The sequence below is a fragment of the Spermophilus citellus genome, assembly GCF_964194105.1.
Source record: "Spermophilus citellus genome assembly, chromosome: X".
Classification (NCBI taxonomy): domain Eukaryota; kingdom Metazoa; phylum Chordata; class Mammalia; order Rodentia; family Sciuridae; genus Spermophilus; species Spermophilus citellus.
The window spans coordinates 74,480,334-74,500,134 of NC_138190.1; the positions used below are offsets into that span (position 1 = coordinate 74,480,334).

General features: G+C 36.0%; 1 protein-coding gene across 1 annotated transcript in view; it reads right to left on the minus strand.

The window, feature by feature from the left end:
* Positions 1-19,801, minus strand: part of HEPH (hephaestin) — an 80,528-nt gene that overhangs the window by 12,726 nt on the left and 48,001 nt on the right. Inside the window, exon 19 of the mRNA XM_081278315.1 lies at positions 714-820. Within this exon, the coding sequence (XP_081134441.1) occupies positions 714-820 (107 nt within the window). The remainder of the gene's footprint in view (positions 1-713; positions 821-19,801) is intronic.

The following is a 19,801-nucleotide window of genomic DNA, read 5'->3' on the forward strand; positions in this document are numbered from 1 at the left end:
GCCTTCCTCTCCAACACATTCCTTGTCTGATGACATGATTTTATTCAGCTTTCAAGGGTCAGAGCACAAGTACCTCCATTGTAATGCCTTCTTCACTTCTCTCTTGCTCAGCTAGGCCATGTTCTTCGAAGGTGGGGAATTATATCTTACATTTTTTTATCATCCAAAGCACCAAGTAAAATGTCCAAAATGTAGCAGACAATAAATGATTACTGATGGCTTGCTATGAGTGATTGGGTAGACAGAAAAACCCATTTTCCAGATGAGGAAATAGAGACAGAATGACTTTTCTAAAAGTAACTTCAAAGCAAGCTAGAGCTAAATATTTGACTGGAATCCTTATCTCCTGGCAAGCATTGTCAGGTTTTGTGAATGAGAGCATATTGCCTTACAGGATCCAAAAGAAAAGGCAAGAAGAAATTCCTCAGGACAAATAGCTGGAGCTGCCTTTTCCCTTCACCTGATTTTTAAAGTAAACCCAACATTTGAGGAAAATCTAAAATCCTAGGCTCTAGAATCTTAGGCCTGGGCTTATTACTACACCTATTTAACAGCTTCTTTTGTAGTTGCTTTTGCAGGAACTGGGGACTGAATTCATGTCTTGCTAGGTGAATGCTCTGCCACTGAGCTACAACCCCAGCCCAGTGACTTCATTTTCAAAGGCAATTCCCCATTTCTAAGACCCACCTCTAGCCAGCCAATCTTGTTTTTACCTTTATGGGATCTACTGAAGAATAATATATCCAGGAAACACAAGCAGAATCATTGGGTCCAGGGCCAGATCTCTCTGGAACTTTCCACTGGTAAGTAAGCACCTCACCTAGGAAGAATAAATAGGGGACCAGATCAGAAATTTCTCCCAATTTTAATGTCTCCCCAAAAGGCTGTTGTGGATGAGTCACAGGACCTTTTAAAATATTTCTCCATCGTTTCCATAACAGTATCCATTTTTATCATGACTTTATTTTTCTTCCTTGTTGGAAACCCTCAACAGTTCTCTTCTACTCTCCCCTTCTTTAAAGGCCCTAGTCTAATTCTCTTATAAAATATCCTTACTTTATCTCTAAGCTTGTAGTATACCTGCTTTTTGGGTTCTGTTTAGGTCTATTCTTCCTGCTGCTACCTCCTAAATGCACCTGTTTCCATGAAACTCCAACTCTATCCCTCTTCTCCCTTTTTTCCCCCATACTCTCTATGGATGTTTTCAGGTAAATTTCTGACATAAACTGTGATCTATGTTTTCATAAAATTTAAATACTACAACTAGCCAGACCTTTCTTATTACCAAGCTCCAACCCCAATTTCTCAGATAAATACTGGTAATGATTTGATGATTGTACTGATATCATGTCAAAAACTGAAAATGAACCAGGTGCAGTGCTGCACATCTGTAGTCTCAAATATTCAGGAATATGAGGCAGGTGAACCACAATTTTAAGGTCTGTCTGGGCAATTAAGAGAGACCTTGTTTCAAAATTAAAAACAAAACAAACTAAAAAGGACTGGGAATGTACATCAATGGTAAAGTTTCCCTGAGTTTGATCCCCAGTACAAAAAAAAAAAAAAGTGCTGGTAGTGTAGCTCAGTAGTAAAAGCATTTGCTTAGCATAATCCCCAGCACCAAAAAAAAAAAAAAAATGTTATGAACTCATATGAACTTACAACCTTTTTTCTGCAAATTGCACCTCCAATGTCTAGAAATATCATAACTTTCTTAGTTAACCAGAAAAAAAAACCTTTAGTCTTCCTTGCCTACTTAAACCTTCAACATCCAACATCTTCAACATTCAACATCCAACAAAATACCAACCAAATAGCACATCTTATTGAGTCTGCCTCTACAATGTGTTATAGACACCTCTCTTCTTTCAATTTCCTGCCCTATTTTCTCAATTTGACTATTATAAAACCTAACAAGTCTCTTTGCTTCTAGTCTCGCTTTCACCAACCCAACTTCCAATTGCTCCTATATTAATGTTTTTAACAGCTTTATTGAATTTGCATGCCATATAATTCACCCATTGCTAATTACTCTAATTTGATCATTATAGATTAATACATATAGTGAATTATCATAGTGTAACACATAAATATGTATAATTAAAATAAGAAGCTGGCCCTGATACTGCACACCTATAATCCCAGCTTCTCAAGAGGCTAAGACAGGAGGAATATATGTTTGAGGCCAGCCTCAGCAATTCAGTGAGACCCTGTCTCAAAATAAAAAGTAAAAATGACTGCAGTTGTAACTCATTAGTAGAATACATGCCTAACATGCAGGAAGCCCTGGATTCAACCCTCAGCACCCCCATAAATAATACTGCTATCACCATTTGTGTATATTTTTGAGTGAACCTGTAATTTCATTTCTCTTGGATGAAAACCTTGTGGCAAAATTACTGACTTATATAGTAACAATATGCTTAACCATTTGAGGAATTGCCAAGCTGCTTTCCAAAACAGCTGCATCATTTTATATTCCAACAAACAGCACTATTATGGTGCCAATTTCTCTACATCCTCATTAAAAAATAATTATTGTCTTTTTTTCATAATTTTACTTTAGCCATCCTGGTAAATGACAAATGTTATCTTATTGCAATTTTGATTTTCTTTTTTCTGACAACTAATGATGTTGAGCATTGTCTCTTGTACTTATTGGCCATTTTTATTATCTTATTTGGAGAAATGTCTATTCAAATCCTTTCCTCACTCTTAATTGGGTTATTTGTTTTTAGACAATAAAATGATAAGTAACTTAAAACTTAACAGAATGAAAACAAACCACCCAATTTAAAATGAGCAAAAATTTGAACAGATACTTCATTATAGATGCTATAAGGCCTAGGAATGTAGCTCAGTGATAGAGTGCTTACCTTGCACATGCAAGGCCCTGGGTTTTTGCAACAACCAGTACCACAAAAAAAAAATACTGTAAGAATGACAAATATGCCAGGTGCAGTAGTTCATGACTATAATCCCAGTGGTTCTGGAGGCTGAAGCAGGAGGATTGCAAGTTCAAAGTCAGCTTCAGCAATTTAGCAAGACCCAGACTCTAAATAAAGTTTGAAAAAAGGACTAGGAATGTGGCTCAGTGGTTAAATGCCCCTGGATTCAATTCCCATACCAAAAGAAAAAAAAAAGACAAATATGCATATGAAAGGCATATGAATGGTATTCATCACCATCAACCATTAAGAAAATACAAATCAAAATCACACTTCTGGCACAGGAAAGGGAAGGGTAAGTAAGTTGAAACACTCAAACATACTACTGGACACAGTGAACCATTGGTAGATAAGATTTGGTCCTCAGTAAAGAACTATTAATAATGGATATTTAGTTAGTTAGCTAATTATTTTGGTACCAGGGATTGAACCAAGGGGTGCTTAACTACTGAACCACATCCCCAGCCCTTTTTATTTTTTTTTAACTAGAGTCTCTCTAAGTTGTTTTGGGCCTTGGTAAATTACCAAGGCTGGCCTTTAAACTGTGAACCTCCTGTTTCAACCTCCCGAGTGTCTGGGATTACAGGCATGTGCCACATGACTGATTGAATAATGGACTTGTTTTAAAGAAAACAACTGACAAAGTTGAAACATAACAACTCAATCTTCACAAAATCCCTGAGATGATGATGATGATGATGATGATGATGATGATGATGATGATGATTTTGGTATTGGGGTTTGAACCTAGGGGCGCTTACCCACTGAGTCAGATCCCAATCTTTTTTTTTTTTTTTAATGGAAAAAAGGTCTTTTATGAGCATGCCAGGCAAGCAGCTGGGAGCAAGCTAGTGCCTCAAAGAACTCCCCAGCACCTGAATTTTGAAAGTACAGAGTTTATAAAGGCAAAAACCACAAGAACAATTGAGGCACATGTAGGTTAGAAAGACCCACTGCCAGTCTTTTTTATGTTTTAAGACAGTCTCACTAAGTTGCTTAGGACCTTGCTAAATTGCTGAGACTGGCTTTGAACTTGGGATCCTCCTGCCTCAACCTCTCAAGCCGCTGAGATTACAGTCATGTACCACCAAGCCCAGCCTAAATATGATTATTAATTCCATTGTTTTGGTCAAATAATTGAAGCTTGTGGCTATTAATCAATTTCCAAAGATCAGACATCATAGCTGAAATTTGAAATTATTCTGTGTGGTTCCTGAAACCTGCTCTTAACCACCACTCTATAAAGGCTCTATTGCCTCATACTCCCATTTCCCATCCCCAACATATCTATATTCATATCCATCAAGCTCTCCAGGCTCAAGGAGAGAAATGCCCTCCTCCAACTCCATGAGAGTTCTTAATCTCTCTTTTCACACTCAGATTCCCTCTCCCACCTGGATCTTCAACCTCTACTTTGCTGGTTCCTCTCCCCACTTAAACCATGCTCAAGTCTCATCTTTCTTCTGTGACCCCCTTTTCTTCTGTGACCCCTTTCTCCACCCTATCTTCCTTCACAGCTAAGCTTTTTTAAAGTTTTGTCAATATTCATTATTCTCATTTCCTGTTCATTCCTTAATCCTCTACAATCTAGCTTCTTTTTGTACCACTCCATCAGAATTGTTCTTGTCATAACTGGTGTGGGTTGAATTGAGTCCCCATCAAAAAAAAAAAATATGTTGAAGTCTTAACTCCTAGTAGCTCAGAATTTGACCTCATTTGGAAAAGAGTCTTTAAAGGAGTAATTTATTTTAAATGAGGTCATTAGGGTAGGTCCTAGTCCTATATGACTAATGTCTTTACAAAAAAAAAGAGGAACTTTGCATACAGAGGCCAATAGAAGGAAATGATGTGAAGGGACACGGGAAAAATAATCTTCTGCAAAAATCCAGAGAGGACTGAAATACAGCCTTCCCTCACAGCCCCCAGAGGGAACAAAACCACCAATACCTTGATTTTGATTTTCTAGCTTCCAAAACATTCAGACAGTAAATTCATCTTGTTTATATCACCCAGTTTGTAATATTTCCTTATAGCAGCAGTAGCAAACACAATCTCCAACAACTTCCATACTAGAAGAGTCAATAAATAATTTAGAGGCCTATGTGTCTGTCCTGACCTCATGCCTCAAAGCTTAAGCCAAACCAATATGCTAACAAAAACCCTCAAAAATGCAAAGGTTTCACACCCTGATGGTATCCCCAGAAGCATCTCAGAAGTTAACTTCCTTACTTATTTCCTGATACCCTCTTATCCTAAACCAGGCCTCTTTTTCTTCTTCACTTCTGCCTATTAAATTTGTCTCCCATTGCTGTTAGGGGCCTGCCCTTGGAATACAGCTTTGACAGCTGAATGAATGAAACTGGCAATGTCTGACATCTCTCATCTTCACTGAAGTTCCCAAACCTGACTTCATCCATTTTTCTGCCCTGAGTTACTTTTTCATTTAATGTGTAAAATGTTGAGAAAAATAACCATATGACACTTATGATCCACTTGCAGTAATGTCAAGCATCCATCTCAAGAAAATATGTCTAAAACGTGTGAGCCAATGAGATACTGTGGGTCTGACTATATTAGAGTAACTGCTACAGCTATGATGTTCTTGTAGATCAAATTACTGTTTTGTTAGTACTTGAAAGAATTAGGGATAGTGAATTCCAACACAGTTCCTTCTGGCATTTACCACACTGGACTGCCTTCCAGTCTACAATAGGACCTTCTAGATTCATTATCTTAAAATAATTTTCAAAGCCAACCTGTCAAGTTGGCCCCCTAGATGAATACTGACTGGCTTCCCAAGGATGAGGGGTTGGGGTGAAGATAAGGGTGGCATTCATACATTATCTTTATCCTTTGAAGTAGCTGACATCTTAGATCACTCCCTTCTATTTTGACCATCTATATACCACTTATTAATTGGACATGCCCCTGTGGTCCCTTTCACTAGTGTATCTTTCTCTACCCATCTCTTTTTGTCTAAAATAATAGCAACAAATAACTATTGTTGTTAAGTAATACATGTAAATATAAGTGTGTAAAAATACAGATAAAAAATATTTACAAGAAAACAAACAAAACTAGTAATATGGGCTACCTCTAGGAAGAGAGCTGAGGTTGACAGTACAGCCATGGGGAATTTTGTTTATCTGTGCTATCTGAATATTTTATAATGAGAATGCATTCATGTATTACTTCTATGATTAAAATAAATTTTTAAAAATATATACAAATAAAACATGTTCGATGCTGAATATTGCAGAATCTATGAAATGTATAAAAAGAACATTAAAATTACTATAATCCAATTATTTAGAAATCAGTACTCTCTTAGATTAAACTGCATTTTGCTACATATGAATAAATATATGGGGCTGGGGATATAGCTCAGTTGGTAGAGTGCTTGCCTCACATGCACAAGGCCCTGGGTTTAATCCTCAGCACCACAAAAAAAGTGAAAAATAAATAAATGTATGTGGGGATATACATATGTATGAATACATATTTATATTCTCTCATTTTAGAAAATTAGAATCATTTTAATACACAGATTGACTTTTATTTAACTTTATATCATTAGCACTTTCAATATTATTAAACTATATCAAAAACATGATTTTAATGACTATATAACCCTGCCCATTAAAGATATTTGTATCTTCCTGGGCATTTGGTGTACATCCACTTTTTTGCTATTATGGATAATGCTATAGGAGATTTTAAAAACATCTATGACTATTTCCTTAGAATTAATTTCTAAATGTGGAATTAATGAGTCAAAAAGAGTAAAAACGTGTAGCAATCTTACATTGCCAAATTTCCCTTCTGAAAGGTTACACAATTTAAATCCTCACAGTAATGTACATTATACTGAATTCCCAGTAACACTTAGTAGTATGCTTTTTAAAAATCTTTGCCATTTCAAAAATTAAAACATAAAAAACAAAGATACAAAAAATAAACAGAAAGATTGGTTTTACTTGGAATTCATTATGTGAAACCTCAAATGGGTCCTCTACACTGTTTGGCAGTCTTATTCTGTTTCTCAAAAAAAGCTTGTTTTAATTATGGTCACCCTTGAGCATGCCAGGCAAGGGTTCTGCTGCTGAGCTACACCCCAAGCCCTAAAAGCTTATTTTAATTATGGTCACTCTACTGTGTAATAGAACATCAGAATTTATTCCTCCTATCTAATTGTAACTTCGAATAATAATGTAACAAACAGTTCAAAATAGCTAGAAGAGTGGATTTTGAATGCTCTCATCACAAAGAAATTATGAATATTTGAAGTGATGTATATGCTAATTACACTGATTCAATCATCACATAATATCTATATGTATCAATGTAACACATTGTACCCCATAAATATGTGCAATTATTGTGTCAATAAATAATAAAAAATAAAAGCCTGCTTTTCTACACTCTGAATCAGTAATTTTATATTTTTCTCTTTTGCTTCATTCCTCCCACCCCAATATAGCCATAGCCACAGCACTGATGGCCTTGCCTCAGACATGAATCAGAAAACTGAAGCCACCAGAAGAGGACTTTTATCAACTGTAAAAATATGCAAACCTCTCTCTCACTGTACCAGGCATGTTTGTATGCTAATGGCAATGATCCAGCCAAGAGAGAAAGACTGACTATTAAGGGAGTTAGAGACAGACACACACACACATACACAATAGCAAAAAGATTAAAGTAATTTAAAAATGGAGAGGGTATGGCATCCAGAGCATGAATGAGAGGAATTAATATTTGATGAGAGCAGAGATGTCTTATCATTTGCAACCAGAGAAAATAAATAGAAGTTTGGTGCCAATCAGAGAGGCTTGCAGTGCTATAAAATATAATAGCCATGTGTGGTTAGTGCAATTAAGGACCTGATTTTTTAATTTAGTTTAATTTTAATTAATTTAGATTTGAATAGTCCCATGTGACTAATGGCTATGGTATTGAATAATTCAGCATGAGAATATCCTATTTAAAAATCTTCCCTGGATCCCACATTCCTCTCCAACTACAAAATCCCATTTTCTTCCAAGCATTCAAAGATAAGGCTCCCATAAAAGCTGTTGATACTCCCAATTTTCATGTCTACACCTCCTTTTTACTCTTTAATCCATTTAATCTGACTTCTGTTCCCACCAGTCCACTGAAATAAATGCTTCAGCTGTTTAAATAAATACAAAGAGCCAGGTATACTGGTGAATGCCTGTAATCCCATTGGATTGGAAGGCTGAGGCAGGAGATTGTAAGTCATAAGCCAGCCTCAGCAACTTAGTAAAGCCCTAAGCAACTTAAAGAGACCCTGTCTCAAAATAAAATATAAAAAGGGCTGGAGCTGGGGATATAGCTTATTTGGTAGAGTGCTTGCTTAGCATTAACAAGGCCCTGAGTTCAATCCCCAGAACCACCACCAAAGAAAGAAAGAAAGAAAGAGAGAGGGAGGTCTGGGGATGTGGCTCAGAAGTACCCTGGGTTCAGTTCTTGGTACCAAAAAAAATTATATATATATACACACACACATTAATATATATAGTATATAAGTTACACACATACACACACACACACACATACACACACACACACACACATACACACACACAGAGGTAAAGCAAAATATGGATAAAAATAAAGGTACCAGGTACCAGGGATTGAACCCAGGAATGCTTAACCATTGAATCACATCCCCAGACCATTTTTATTTTAAGACAGGGCCTTCCTAAATTGCTGAGGCTAGCCTCAAACTTGCAATCCTCTTGCCTCAACCTCCTGAGCCACTGGGATTACAGGTTGGCAAAAACAATTTTAAAACTTTTTAAAAGCTATGAATGTGCAAAATTATAACACCAATAAGGAAATATAGAAATAAAAATGAATTTCCAGAATTGAAAATTATAAATGAGCCAGGGGTCATGACACTCCTGTAATTCCAGCTGCTCTGAAGGCTAAGGCAGGAGGATCAAAATCTCAAAGCCAGCCTCAGCAATTTAATGAGACTCTGTATCAAAATAAAAACAATTAAAAAGGGCTGGGGATGTGCCTCACTGGTTAAGTGCCTCTGGGTTTAATCCCTAGTACCATAAAAAGAAGAAAGTAAAAAAAGAAGGAAGGAAGGAAGGAAGGAAGGAAGGAAGGAAGGAAGGAAGGAAGGAAGGAAGGGAGGGAGGGAGGGAACAGAACAAATAAAATTAAAATTTCACTTCAGGGGTTTGATGGCAGATTTGAATAGGCAAAAAACAGAATCAGTGAATTTGATGAGAATAAAATGGAAAAAAGTATTCTGTGTAAGGAGCAGAAGGAAAAATTAATAAAAAAGAAGTGAATAGAAAATAAGGAATCTGTTTGACATTAGCCAGATTAATGTATACATTATAAGAGTCAAATAAAAAAAATAAAAGGGGAAAAATATCTGAAGATATAATGGCTAGAATTTTCCCAAATTTGATAAAAAAAATCTAAATCAACTAAGTCCAAGTAGGATAAACTAAAAGACATCTACACCAAGGCTAATTACAATCAAACTGTAGAAAAATAAAAAGGGAGAATCTTGAAAGTGACAAGAGATCTATCCCATAAAGGAGATCCTCAAATAAAATTAACAGTTGCTTTGTGTCTGCTTGTTTTACTGTACTAGGGATCTAACCCAGTGTCTTATACATGTTAGACAAGTATTCTACTACTGAGCTACATCTCCAGCCCAAGATTAACCATTAATTTTTCATCCAAGACCATGAAGATCAGTAAGAAGGAAAATCAATAGCTTATACATTTAAAAGTTGAGGAAGTTCCTTACCATTAGATCTGTCCTACAAGAAATGTTACAGGGAGATCCTGAGGTTGAAAGAACATTACTAACTTGAAGTCATATGAAGAAATAAATTCTTCTATTAATGGTAACTACAAGCATGCCTATAATCCCAGAGACGTGGGAGGCTGAGGCATGTGGATCACAAGTTAGAGGATAGCCTCAGCAAAGCCCTAAGCAACTTAGTGAGACTCTATTTCTAAATAAGAAATAAAAAAGGGCTAGAGTGGTTAAGCACCCTGGGTTCAAACCCCAGTACCAAACATTTTTGTGATTTTGTTTTGTTTTCTTTTTGAAAACCAATTGCTTTATTATCTTATAACTCTATACACAGGAATTTCCTTAATCTGAAATCTACTTTCCTAATAGTAGTATAGCTGTGTTAATGTTTACATATTTCATATTTTTAAATTCTTATGTTTTTATATTTAAAGCAATTTCCTTTTAAATAATATATAGTTGGGTCTTTTAATTCAATATGGCAATGTCTTTTCATTGGTGTGTTTAGACTGTCTAAAGTTTATATGATTATTTTTGTGGTTCGAACAAAATCAATCATAGCAATTCATTTTTTTTCTATTTTTCCATTTGTTCTTTCTTACCCTCTTTTTCAGCCTATTTTTGCATTAAATGATCATTTTAGATGATTCAATTTTATTTCTACCACTGATTTATTCTTCATATATCTTTCAAAAAATTTTACAAGTTACTCTACAGTTTACAATATATTACAACATCTATTGGTAAGAATCCAGTTTCTTTTATTTTTTTAATATTTATTTTTTAGTTATCGGCAGACACAACATCTTTGTTTGTATGTGGTGCTGAGGATCGAACCCAGGCTGCACGCATTGTATGCATCCTGCTTTGTCGTGTCACTTCTTCCTAAAACACTTTTTTTTTAATATTTATTTTTTAGGTGTAGATGGACACAACACAATGCATTTATTTTTATGTGGTGCTGAGGATCAAACCCAGGTCCTGCCCGAGCTAGGTGAGCGCTCTATCACAATATCAAAACACTTTTGACGTTGCTTTTAATATCGGTCTGGGGGAAATGTATTCTCATAGATTTGTTTTCTGAGAATGCGTTTATTCTTATTTTTCCTATGTATAGAACTCTGTGCACAGAATTCAGTGTTTTTTAAAAAATACTTATGTTTTTAATTTTAACTGAAGACAATATCCTTATTTTACTTTACGTGGTGCTGAGGATCCAACCCAGTGCCTCAAGCATGCTAGGCAAGTGCTCTACCACTGAGCCACAATCCCAGCCCCTAGAATTCAGTGTTTTTATTTCAGAACTTTAAAAATATACAATTGTCTTCTGGCTTCTGTTTTCTGATAAGAGCTATATTCTAATTTTTATCTCTATTCCTTTATATGTGATTTTTTCTGGCTATTTTCAGCATTTGGGGGAGTCAGTAATCTTATATTGTATATTTAAGGATGTATAGATTTGATTGTTTGCTTTGATACTGGGAATTAAACCTGGGGCACTCCACCACCAAGTTACACCCACAACCCTTTTGTTATTTTTTGAGGCAAGGTCTCACTAAATTGCCAAGGCTGGCCTAGAACTTGCAATCCTTCTGTCTCAGCGTCCAAAATCACTGGGATTACAGGCAAGATCCACCCCCACCCCAGCATATGTTGTCTCTTGATAATTATGCTAGTAAGTGTTAGAACTTCTTTTTTTTTTTCTTTTTCAAGACTCTTTTTTTCTCCCTCACCATTTGTGTTTTCCATTATCTCTAATACTAGTTATGGTGGTGGTCATTCTTGACTTAATCCTAATTCTAAGGGAATGCATCTAAATTTTTTTTTTTTCTGTTTGCTATGGGTAATTTTTGGAAGAGGGAGATAAATCTGTTTAAATATTTAGTCATCATAACTAACAGAAATAGTGCTCCAGTAGAAGGAAAATTCTAAAACCACTTTGAAGACTAACTTCTATAAAGTGATTTTTCCAAGATGATGATACCAGACATATCCTAATCAACAAGCATCTTAAATGACATAGGTTCTAATAAGTTTGGAATTTGTACCTTCTTGTACTCCCAAGATAATTTATTCTTTAAAAAAAAAAAAAAAACAGGGATTGATCCCAGGGGCAATTAACCACTGAGCCACATTGCCAGCCCTTTTTATTTATTTGTTTAATTTTGAGACAGGGTCTTGCTAAGTTACACAGGGCCTCACTAATTTGTTGATGCTGGCTTTGAACTTGCGATCCTCTTGTCTCAGCCTCCCGAGCTGCTGGGATTATAGGCATGTGCTACCATGCCAGGCCAAAGATAATTTATTCTAAGAGTATTACAGTGCATACTCCAGGAGGTATAGAATTTCTCCTATATTCAATACAGCTTCCTTGAACTAGAAAAAAAGACCTAGTTATGAGGTTAACCATACTACTTTTGAAAAGTTGTAATAATTACTTCAGAATTCTGACATGAGCAGTTTGTGTATTAGAGCCCTTATTAAATCTTACTTTGTTGTCTGTATTGTGAGTTACAGGATTGGTTAACATGTGGTAGAATGAGGAATGCCCAATTTTTAATGTGTCATATTTAATTATTGTGAGACATTCAAAACAATTTCCATCAAAATTATAGTTAGAGCCAGGCACAGTGGTGCATGCCAGTAATCCTAGCAGCTCAGGAGATTGAGGCAGGAGAATCATGAGTTCAAAGCCAGCCTCAACAATGGCGAGATGCTAAGCAACTCAGTGAGACCTTATCTCTAAATAAAATAGAAAATAGGGCTGAGGATGTGGTTCAGTGGTTGAGTATCCCTACGTTCAACTATGTTCAATCCCTGGTACCAAAAAAAAAAAAATTATAGTTGGACTCAACTGAGCAAATTGATAAACTTACTCTAAAATTTATATGGAACAAGAGCAAAAACCTAAATTCAATATAGGAGACCTATCCTTAAACATTAAGGCAAATTTCAAAACTACAATAAAATTAGTATATTATTGCAAGAATAGAATAATAGACAAATGCTACAGAATAAACAGCTTAAAGTCTGATCCATATATTTAGAGAAACTAAGCAAACAATAAATGTGGTAAAACAATTCTAAGGGGAAGAGCTGAATTGTTTAAAAGATGGTATTGAGAAAATTTGCTAAAAAAAATGTAAAACAGATCCTCAGCTAACTGAACATAGAAAAATAAACTCTGGCCTGATTAAAGATCTGAATTTGAAAAAAAAAAAGAAAATTACAAAGTTAATAAAAAATAATGCAACAGAATATTTTGTGGCCAAGTGTGGGGAAGGACCTCATAAACAAACCTCTGAAAGCACAAACCATAAGGCCTAAAAATTGATGGATTTGATCACATCAAATCAAGGACTTCTATACAAGAAATGATACTGCAATTAAAGTTAACAGGTGGTTGATAAACTCAGAAAAGATATCTGCAATGTGTAAAACATACAAATATTAATTACTAAAATATAGAAACTACTAAAAAGGAAAAAATAAACAAAAAGCTACCTAGAAATCTCAATTCAACGTCTAACTGCCTGGGTTCTATCCCCAGGACTGCAACAAAAACAAACTAAAGAAGCCAATTGCCTCTTCTTGTAAAATACATCCAGAATTAGAATATTTCTTACTCTTTTCACTCTATGAGGCTGATCTGAGCTGCTGTCATCTCTTACCTAGATTAATAAAATCCTCTTTGTTGCTCTTTACTGTAGAACTCACTCCTTGATTGATTTCATATGTAATATGACTTTAAAGATCAATTACATGGTGATGACTCTCAAATATTTATACTCAGTCCACATGTCTCCTTTAATTTCTACACTTGAATAGCCAACTACCTTCTGGATATGTGCATCTGAATATCTGATACCTGAAACTTCACATGCCCCAAAGTGAAACTCTATCTTCCATGCATGACCTGCTGCTTTAAATCTTTCCATTTCATTAAATGCCAACTATTTTTCTACGGGTTTAGACCAAAACCTTGAAACTATCTTTCACTGTTCTTTGTTTTTCTACCTACATCTTGACCATCCACCAGTCCTACTGGATCTTTAAAATATATCCAGAATCTAACCACTGTTCACCATTTCTAATCATCCCATCCTGGTCCAAGCTAGCATCATTTCTCACAGGATTACTGCATTATTTGTAGATACCTCCCTGCTTTCTTAGTCTCTTCTCAACACAACAACTAGGTTGATAATGTTAGGGGCTAGAGCTGGGGCTAAGTGATAAAGTATTTGCCATGGCTGAGACCCTAGGTTCAAGCATCAGCACCATCAAAAACAAACAGATTGATCACACTAAAATGTAAGTCATCATGTCACAATCCTTGAATATCTTGCCAATCCACTTGAAACCCCTACAATTGTCTATAAAGCCCAACATAATCTACTCCCCTCTGTCATTCCACTTTTAATTTCTGACCTTTTTTTCTGTCAAGCCATACTAACTGCCTCACTGGTTTTTGTTTGTTTGTTTTAGGTTGATTTTGTTTGTTTTAGAGTTTTGTTTTGTTTGTTTGGTTGGTCGGTCGATTGGTTGGTTGGTTGGTTTTTGGTACCAGGGATTGAACCCAAGGGTACTTAACCCCTGAGCCACATCCCCCACCCTATTTTATTTTGAGACAGGGTCTTGCTAAGTTGCTTAGGGCCTCACTAAATTACTGAGTCTGGCTTTGAACTCATGATCCTCCTGCCTCAGCCTCCAAAGCCTCTGGGATTACAGGCTTATACTGCCTTACCTGGCTGCCTCTCTCTTTTGATATGGCTAAATACATTCTTGCTTCAGGGTGTTTAGCCTTGCTATTCCTTTTCCTTGAAATGTTCACTCCTTCCTCTGATACTTTTCTCACTGATGCTGCACTAGCTCACTCTCAGGCCTCAGGTCACACATTAAATGGCACTACCTCAAAAAAAAAAAAAAAATATATATATATATAGACCCTTTATTCCCTTCTGCCACACTTATAGCACTTATTCCCAAAGTATACATGTCTGTACTTGTTTTCTTGCTTATTACCTGCCTTTACAACATAGACTGTATAATTTATGAGGACAGGGACTACATTGGTTTTATTCACCAATTTTCAATATATTATTTTTTTAAAGAGAGAGAGAGGATTTTTTAATATTTATTTTTTAGTTCTCTATTTTATTTTACATCTTTGTTTATTTTTATTTACATCTTTATTTTATTTTTATGTGGTGCTAAGGATCGAACCCAGCGCCACGCACATGTCAGGCGAGCGCACTACCACTTGAGCCACATCCCCAGCACAATATATTATTAGTGACCCCAAAATTCCTTCATGTTCTATTCGATATTTATATTTATTCTTTTATACACTTCCTGCCTACATACTTCACTTATTTTCACTTTTACAATAGTCACTTATTTTGTAAGAACATTTCATATAGTAACAATATTTTATGTATTTCACCTATTATCCCAACAGCTCAGGAGGCTGAGGCTGGAGGATCAGAAGTTCAAAGCCAGCCTTAGCAACAGTGAGGCAGTAAGCAACTCAGTGAGACCCTATCTCTCAATAAAATACAAAATAGGTCTGGGGATGTGGCTCAGTGGTTGAATGCCCCTGAGTTAAATCCCTGGTAACAAAAAGAAAAAAAATATGTATATCTCCTCTTTTGCCTTTAAAGTCAAAAAGGCTATCTCACCCTGAGTCCAGATAAATGTTCACTTACGTTTTCTTTTAGTTCTCTTACCTTTAATCCACCTGTAATTTACTTTAGCATGTGGTAATAGACAGCAATCTAATTTTATTTTTCCCCAAACGATAATGACTCATCCTAAAACCATTTATTCATCAACTTTTCCTTTCTTTCACTGAAGTACTAGCTTTTTCTAATATGATTCTTTTATATATATTCAGTGTTAAAGGTAAGAGTCAAGATTTCAATGCTATCATGTGGGTATTAATCCAGGACTATAAGAAACTTGGTTTTCCTTACTCATTCCTTCTATTTGGGTGTTAACTGAGAAAACTATAAAGAATAGTAGTGAACAACAAAAAAGAATAGTAGTGAAATGAAAATTGAAGTATCACTTATATAACAGCTTAGTCAGTGTCCACTAACCCCTATTGTAGAACTCTGAGAAGCCATGAATTGAAGAATAAGGCTTTGACTTAAAGGTCTGAGCAAGGCTTCCTCTTTCTAGCTGCATTGCTAAGATCTGCAATGCAAGTGCTGCCCTGATTCACATATCCAGCTCACCCAGTTGCAGACTCAGATAAACCTACCATATGGAAGTAGGCAGAATGGGTAGTAAGATAAAAGAAACAGAGACACTGTCCAGCAAATATCCTGGGTTCTGATTAATAACCTCTCCCAGTGAGGAGCTAGTACAGAAGGAGGCAGAAGCAAAAGTAAGGGCTAGTCATGGAACAGAAGTACTCCCACTGCTATTGACAAAGGCAGAAGCTTGGTTCTGTTTCAGGGATTTTTATTTTGTTCTATTGATTTATTTTACAGAACCATGCTGCTTTAATTATTGTACTTTTATAATAATGCTAAACGATCGGGATGTGCTAGTCTTCTCTCATAAATAAGTTTTTTAAAAAGTTTTGGTTCTTCTTGCCAAGATATTCTTTATTTTTTCAAATGAATTTTACATACAGTCATTGCATTTCAGTGCAAAAATATCCAATTATGACTGTGATTATAACTGCTTTAAATCTATAAATTATTTAGCATAGATTACCTCCTCCTAGATAATGGTATTTTTCAAAGTTTCACTCTCAGCTTAATGTTATTTTCCTCTACACACTCCTCACTGGTTGATCACATACATTTTCATCATTTCAACTGTCATCCATTATAGTTACTAATGTCTAGTAATCTCCAGATCTACTCAAGGTGTCTCTGAAGTTATGTGCTCATTTCTGCAAGTGAGTATAACCTCCTGTTCTTCTGGCTCTCTCAATCCCACCAGAATATGTTAACACATCCCTCATATTAAGCCATACAAATAAAACTTCAAATAACCCCCTCAAAATACCAAACAGACAGAAAACTGCTCCCTCCTTCCTTATGTGTTTATCTTTGCAGGAGTTTCCCCTATCCAAGGGCTTAATCCAAAACCTGCTCATTGTCCTTGGCTCCACTGTCACCTTTATTCCCTTAACACTGTTCAATCATCATATCCTATTGATTTTATCATAACATCTTCTCAAATCCATCTAATTCTCTCCATCCTCTTTTTCTACCACTTCTATTAAAGCCATGTTCATAATTTCTTTTATTAATATCTTTATTTTTTAGGTATAGATGGACAATACCTTTTTTATTTATATTTATGTGGTGCTGAGAATTGAACCCAAGTGCCTCTGACATGCTAGGCAAGTGCTCTACCACTGAGCCACCACCCCAGCCCCATTTTCATCATTACTATGGATTACTACAACAACGTTCCAACTGGTTTCCTGGCTTCTAATGTATCCTTTCTCTTGTTTTAGTCATTTGTTGTTGATTTTTGTACCTGAATATCTATCTTCCTTTGCACCTAAATTCCTACCATCCTTCTGAGTGGCTTCAAGGTTCCTGTAGATGCCTTCAATCAACAATCCAATCTATCAGTCACTTGATCTCAAGTCCAGTGTGCTTCACCTCCACTTTAGCCCTTGATCACACTCCTGATCTTCTCATCACCTTAACTTGTAAATCTTAAACAGCCTAAGTCTTTGGTATCGCTATACCTCCAGATTCACACTTCCTACTTAGAATTGCTTTTGCTATTCTGGGTCTTTTATTTTTCCATATGAATTTCATGATTGCTTTATCTATTTCTACAAGAAATGCCGTTGGGGTTTTGATTGGCATTGCGTTGAACCTGTAGAGAACTTTGGGTAATATCGCCATTTTGATGATGTTAGTTCTGCCTATCCATGAACAGGGTACATTTTTCCATCTTCTAAGATCTTCTTCTATCTCTCTCTTTAGGGTTCTATAGTTTTCATTGTATAAATCTTTCACCTCTTTTGTTAGGTTAATTCCCAAGTATTTTATTTTTTTTTTTGAGGATATTGTGAATGGAGTGGTTTTCCTCATTTCCATTTCAGAAGTTTTGTTGCTGATATACAGGAATGCCTTTGATTTATGCGTGTTGATTTTATATCCTGCCACTTTGCTGAATTCATTTATTAGTTCTAGTAGTTTCTTTGTAGACCCTTTTGAGTCTTCTAGGTATAGGATCCTGTCGTCTGCAAATAGTGATATTTTAAGTTCTTCTTTTCCTATTTTTATGCTTTTAATTTCTTTCATCTGTCTAATTGCTCTGGCTAGTATTTCAAGGACTAAATTGAATAGAAGAGGTGAGAGAGGGCATCCCTGTCTTGTTCCAGATTTTAGAGGGAATGCCTTCAGTTTTTCTCCATTGGTGGGACTGCAAATTGGTGCGGCCAATATGGAAAGCAGTATGGAGATTCATGGGAAAGCTGGGAATGGGACCACCATTGGACCCAGCTATCACCCTTCTCGGACTATTCCCTGAGGACCTTAAAAGAGCACATTATAGGGATACTGCCACATCAATGATCATAGCAGCACAATTCACAATAGCTAGACTCTGGAATCAACCCAGATGCCCTTCAATAGATGAATGGATAAAAAAAATGTGGCATTTATACACAATGGAGTATTATGCAGCACTAAAAAATGACAAAATCATGGAATTTGCAGGGAAATGAATGGCATTAGAGCAGATTATGCTAAGTGAAGCTAGCCAATCCTTAAAAAACAAATGCCAAATGTCTTCTTTGATATAAGGAGAGCAACTAAGAACAGAGCAGGGAGGAAGAGCATGAGGTAAAGACTAACATTAAACAGAGACGAGTGGTGGGAGGGAAAGGGAGAGAGAAGGGAAACTGTGTGGAGATGGAAGGAGACCCTCATTGTTACACATAATTACATATAAGAGATGGTGAGGGGAAAGGGGAAAAAAACAAAAAAAAAAACAAGGGAGAGTATTGAACAGCAGCTGATGGGGTAGAGAGGGAAGATGGGAGGGAAGGGGAGGGGGGATAGTAGGGGATAGGAAAGGTAGCAGAATACAACAGTCACTAATATGGCATTATGGAAAAATGTGGATATGTAACCGATGTGATTCTGCAACTTGTATTTGGGGTAAAAATGGGAGTTCATAACCCACTTGAATCAAATGTATTAAAGATGATATGTCATGAGATATGTAATGTTTTGAACAACCAATAAAAAAAAAACAGCCTAAGTCTTAACATTAAACCACACTCACTGTTTCCAATCCAACATCTCCCAATCACCTTTTCCTCTAATCTAATAAAGCTTCTTTCTCTACCACTTATCAAAATTACCAATTACTCCCTGGTTGCCAAATCAAATGGGATATTTTCTGGTTTTACAATACTTAACCTCCCTGAAGCAGCTGAAATCTTTGGACCACTTCCTCCTTAAAATGACAGTCATTTTAATGTCTATGGTTACTATTTTCTCCTGGTTTTTCTCTTAGCATCTTGCTTACTTTTCAATCAGTACTTTGCTTTAAAATTGGTTTTCCTCAGGACCTCATCTTAGAATTCTTATTGTCTCATGTCTTTCCAGTGACTACATTCATTCTATGACTCCAACTACCTAAATATTAGTGCCTCCCACATCTATTCCTGAAGAGCATACAATTCTCTTGAGCTCCAGATCTTTATGTCTGGTATCTGTATTTGGTCATAGTACAGACATCTCAGATTCAACAAACTCAAAAGTAAACTCAAGTCAGCTTGGTCCCAGATTCCCTGCCTTGATGAATGATATCACTGCATACCTGCTGTCCACACAAAAAAATTGGGACGTTACTCAAAAGGTTTCCTCCAAAATGTGGGTGTTGTTTAAGGAGTCTTTGTTTTACTTATTGATGGACCTTTATTTTATTTATTTATTTATTGACTTATGTAAGTTCGGGGTAGAAAATTGAACCCAGTGCCTCACATGTGCAAGGCAAATGCTCTACCACTGAGTCACAACCCCAGCCCTTAAGGAGTCTTATCTTTCTTACT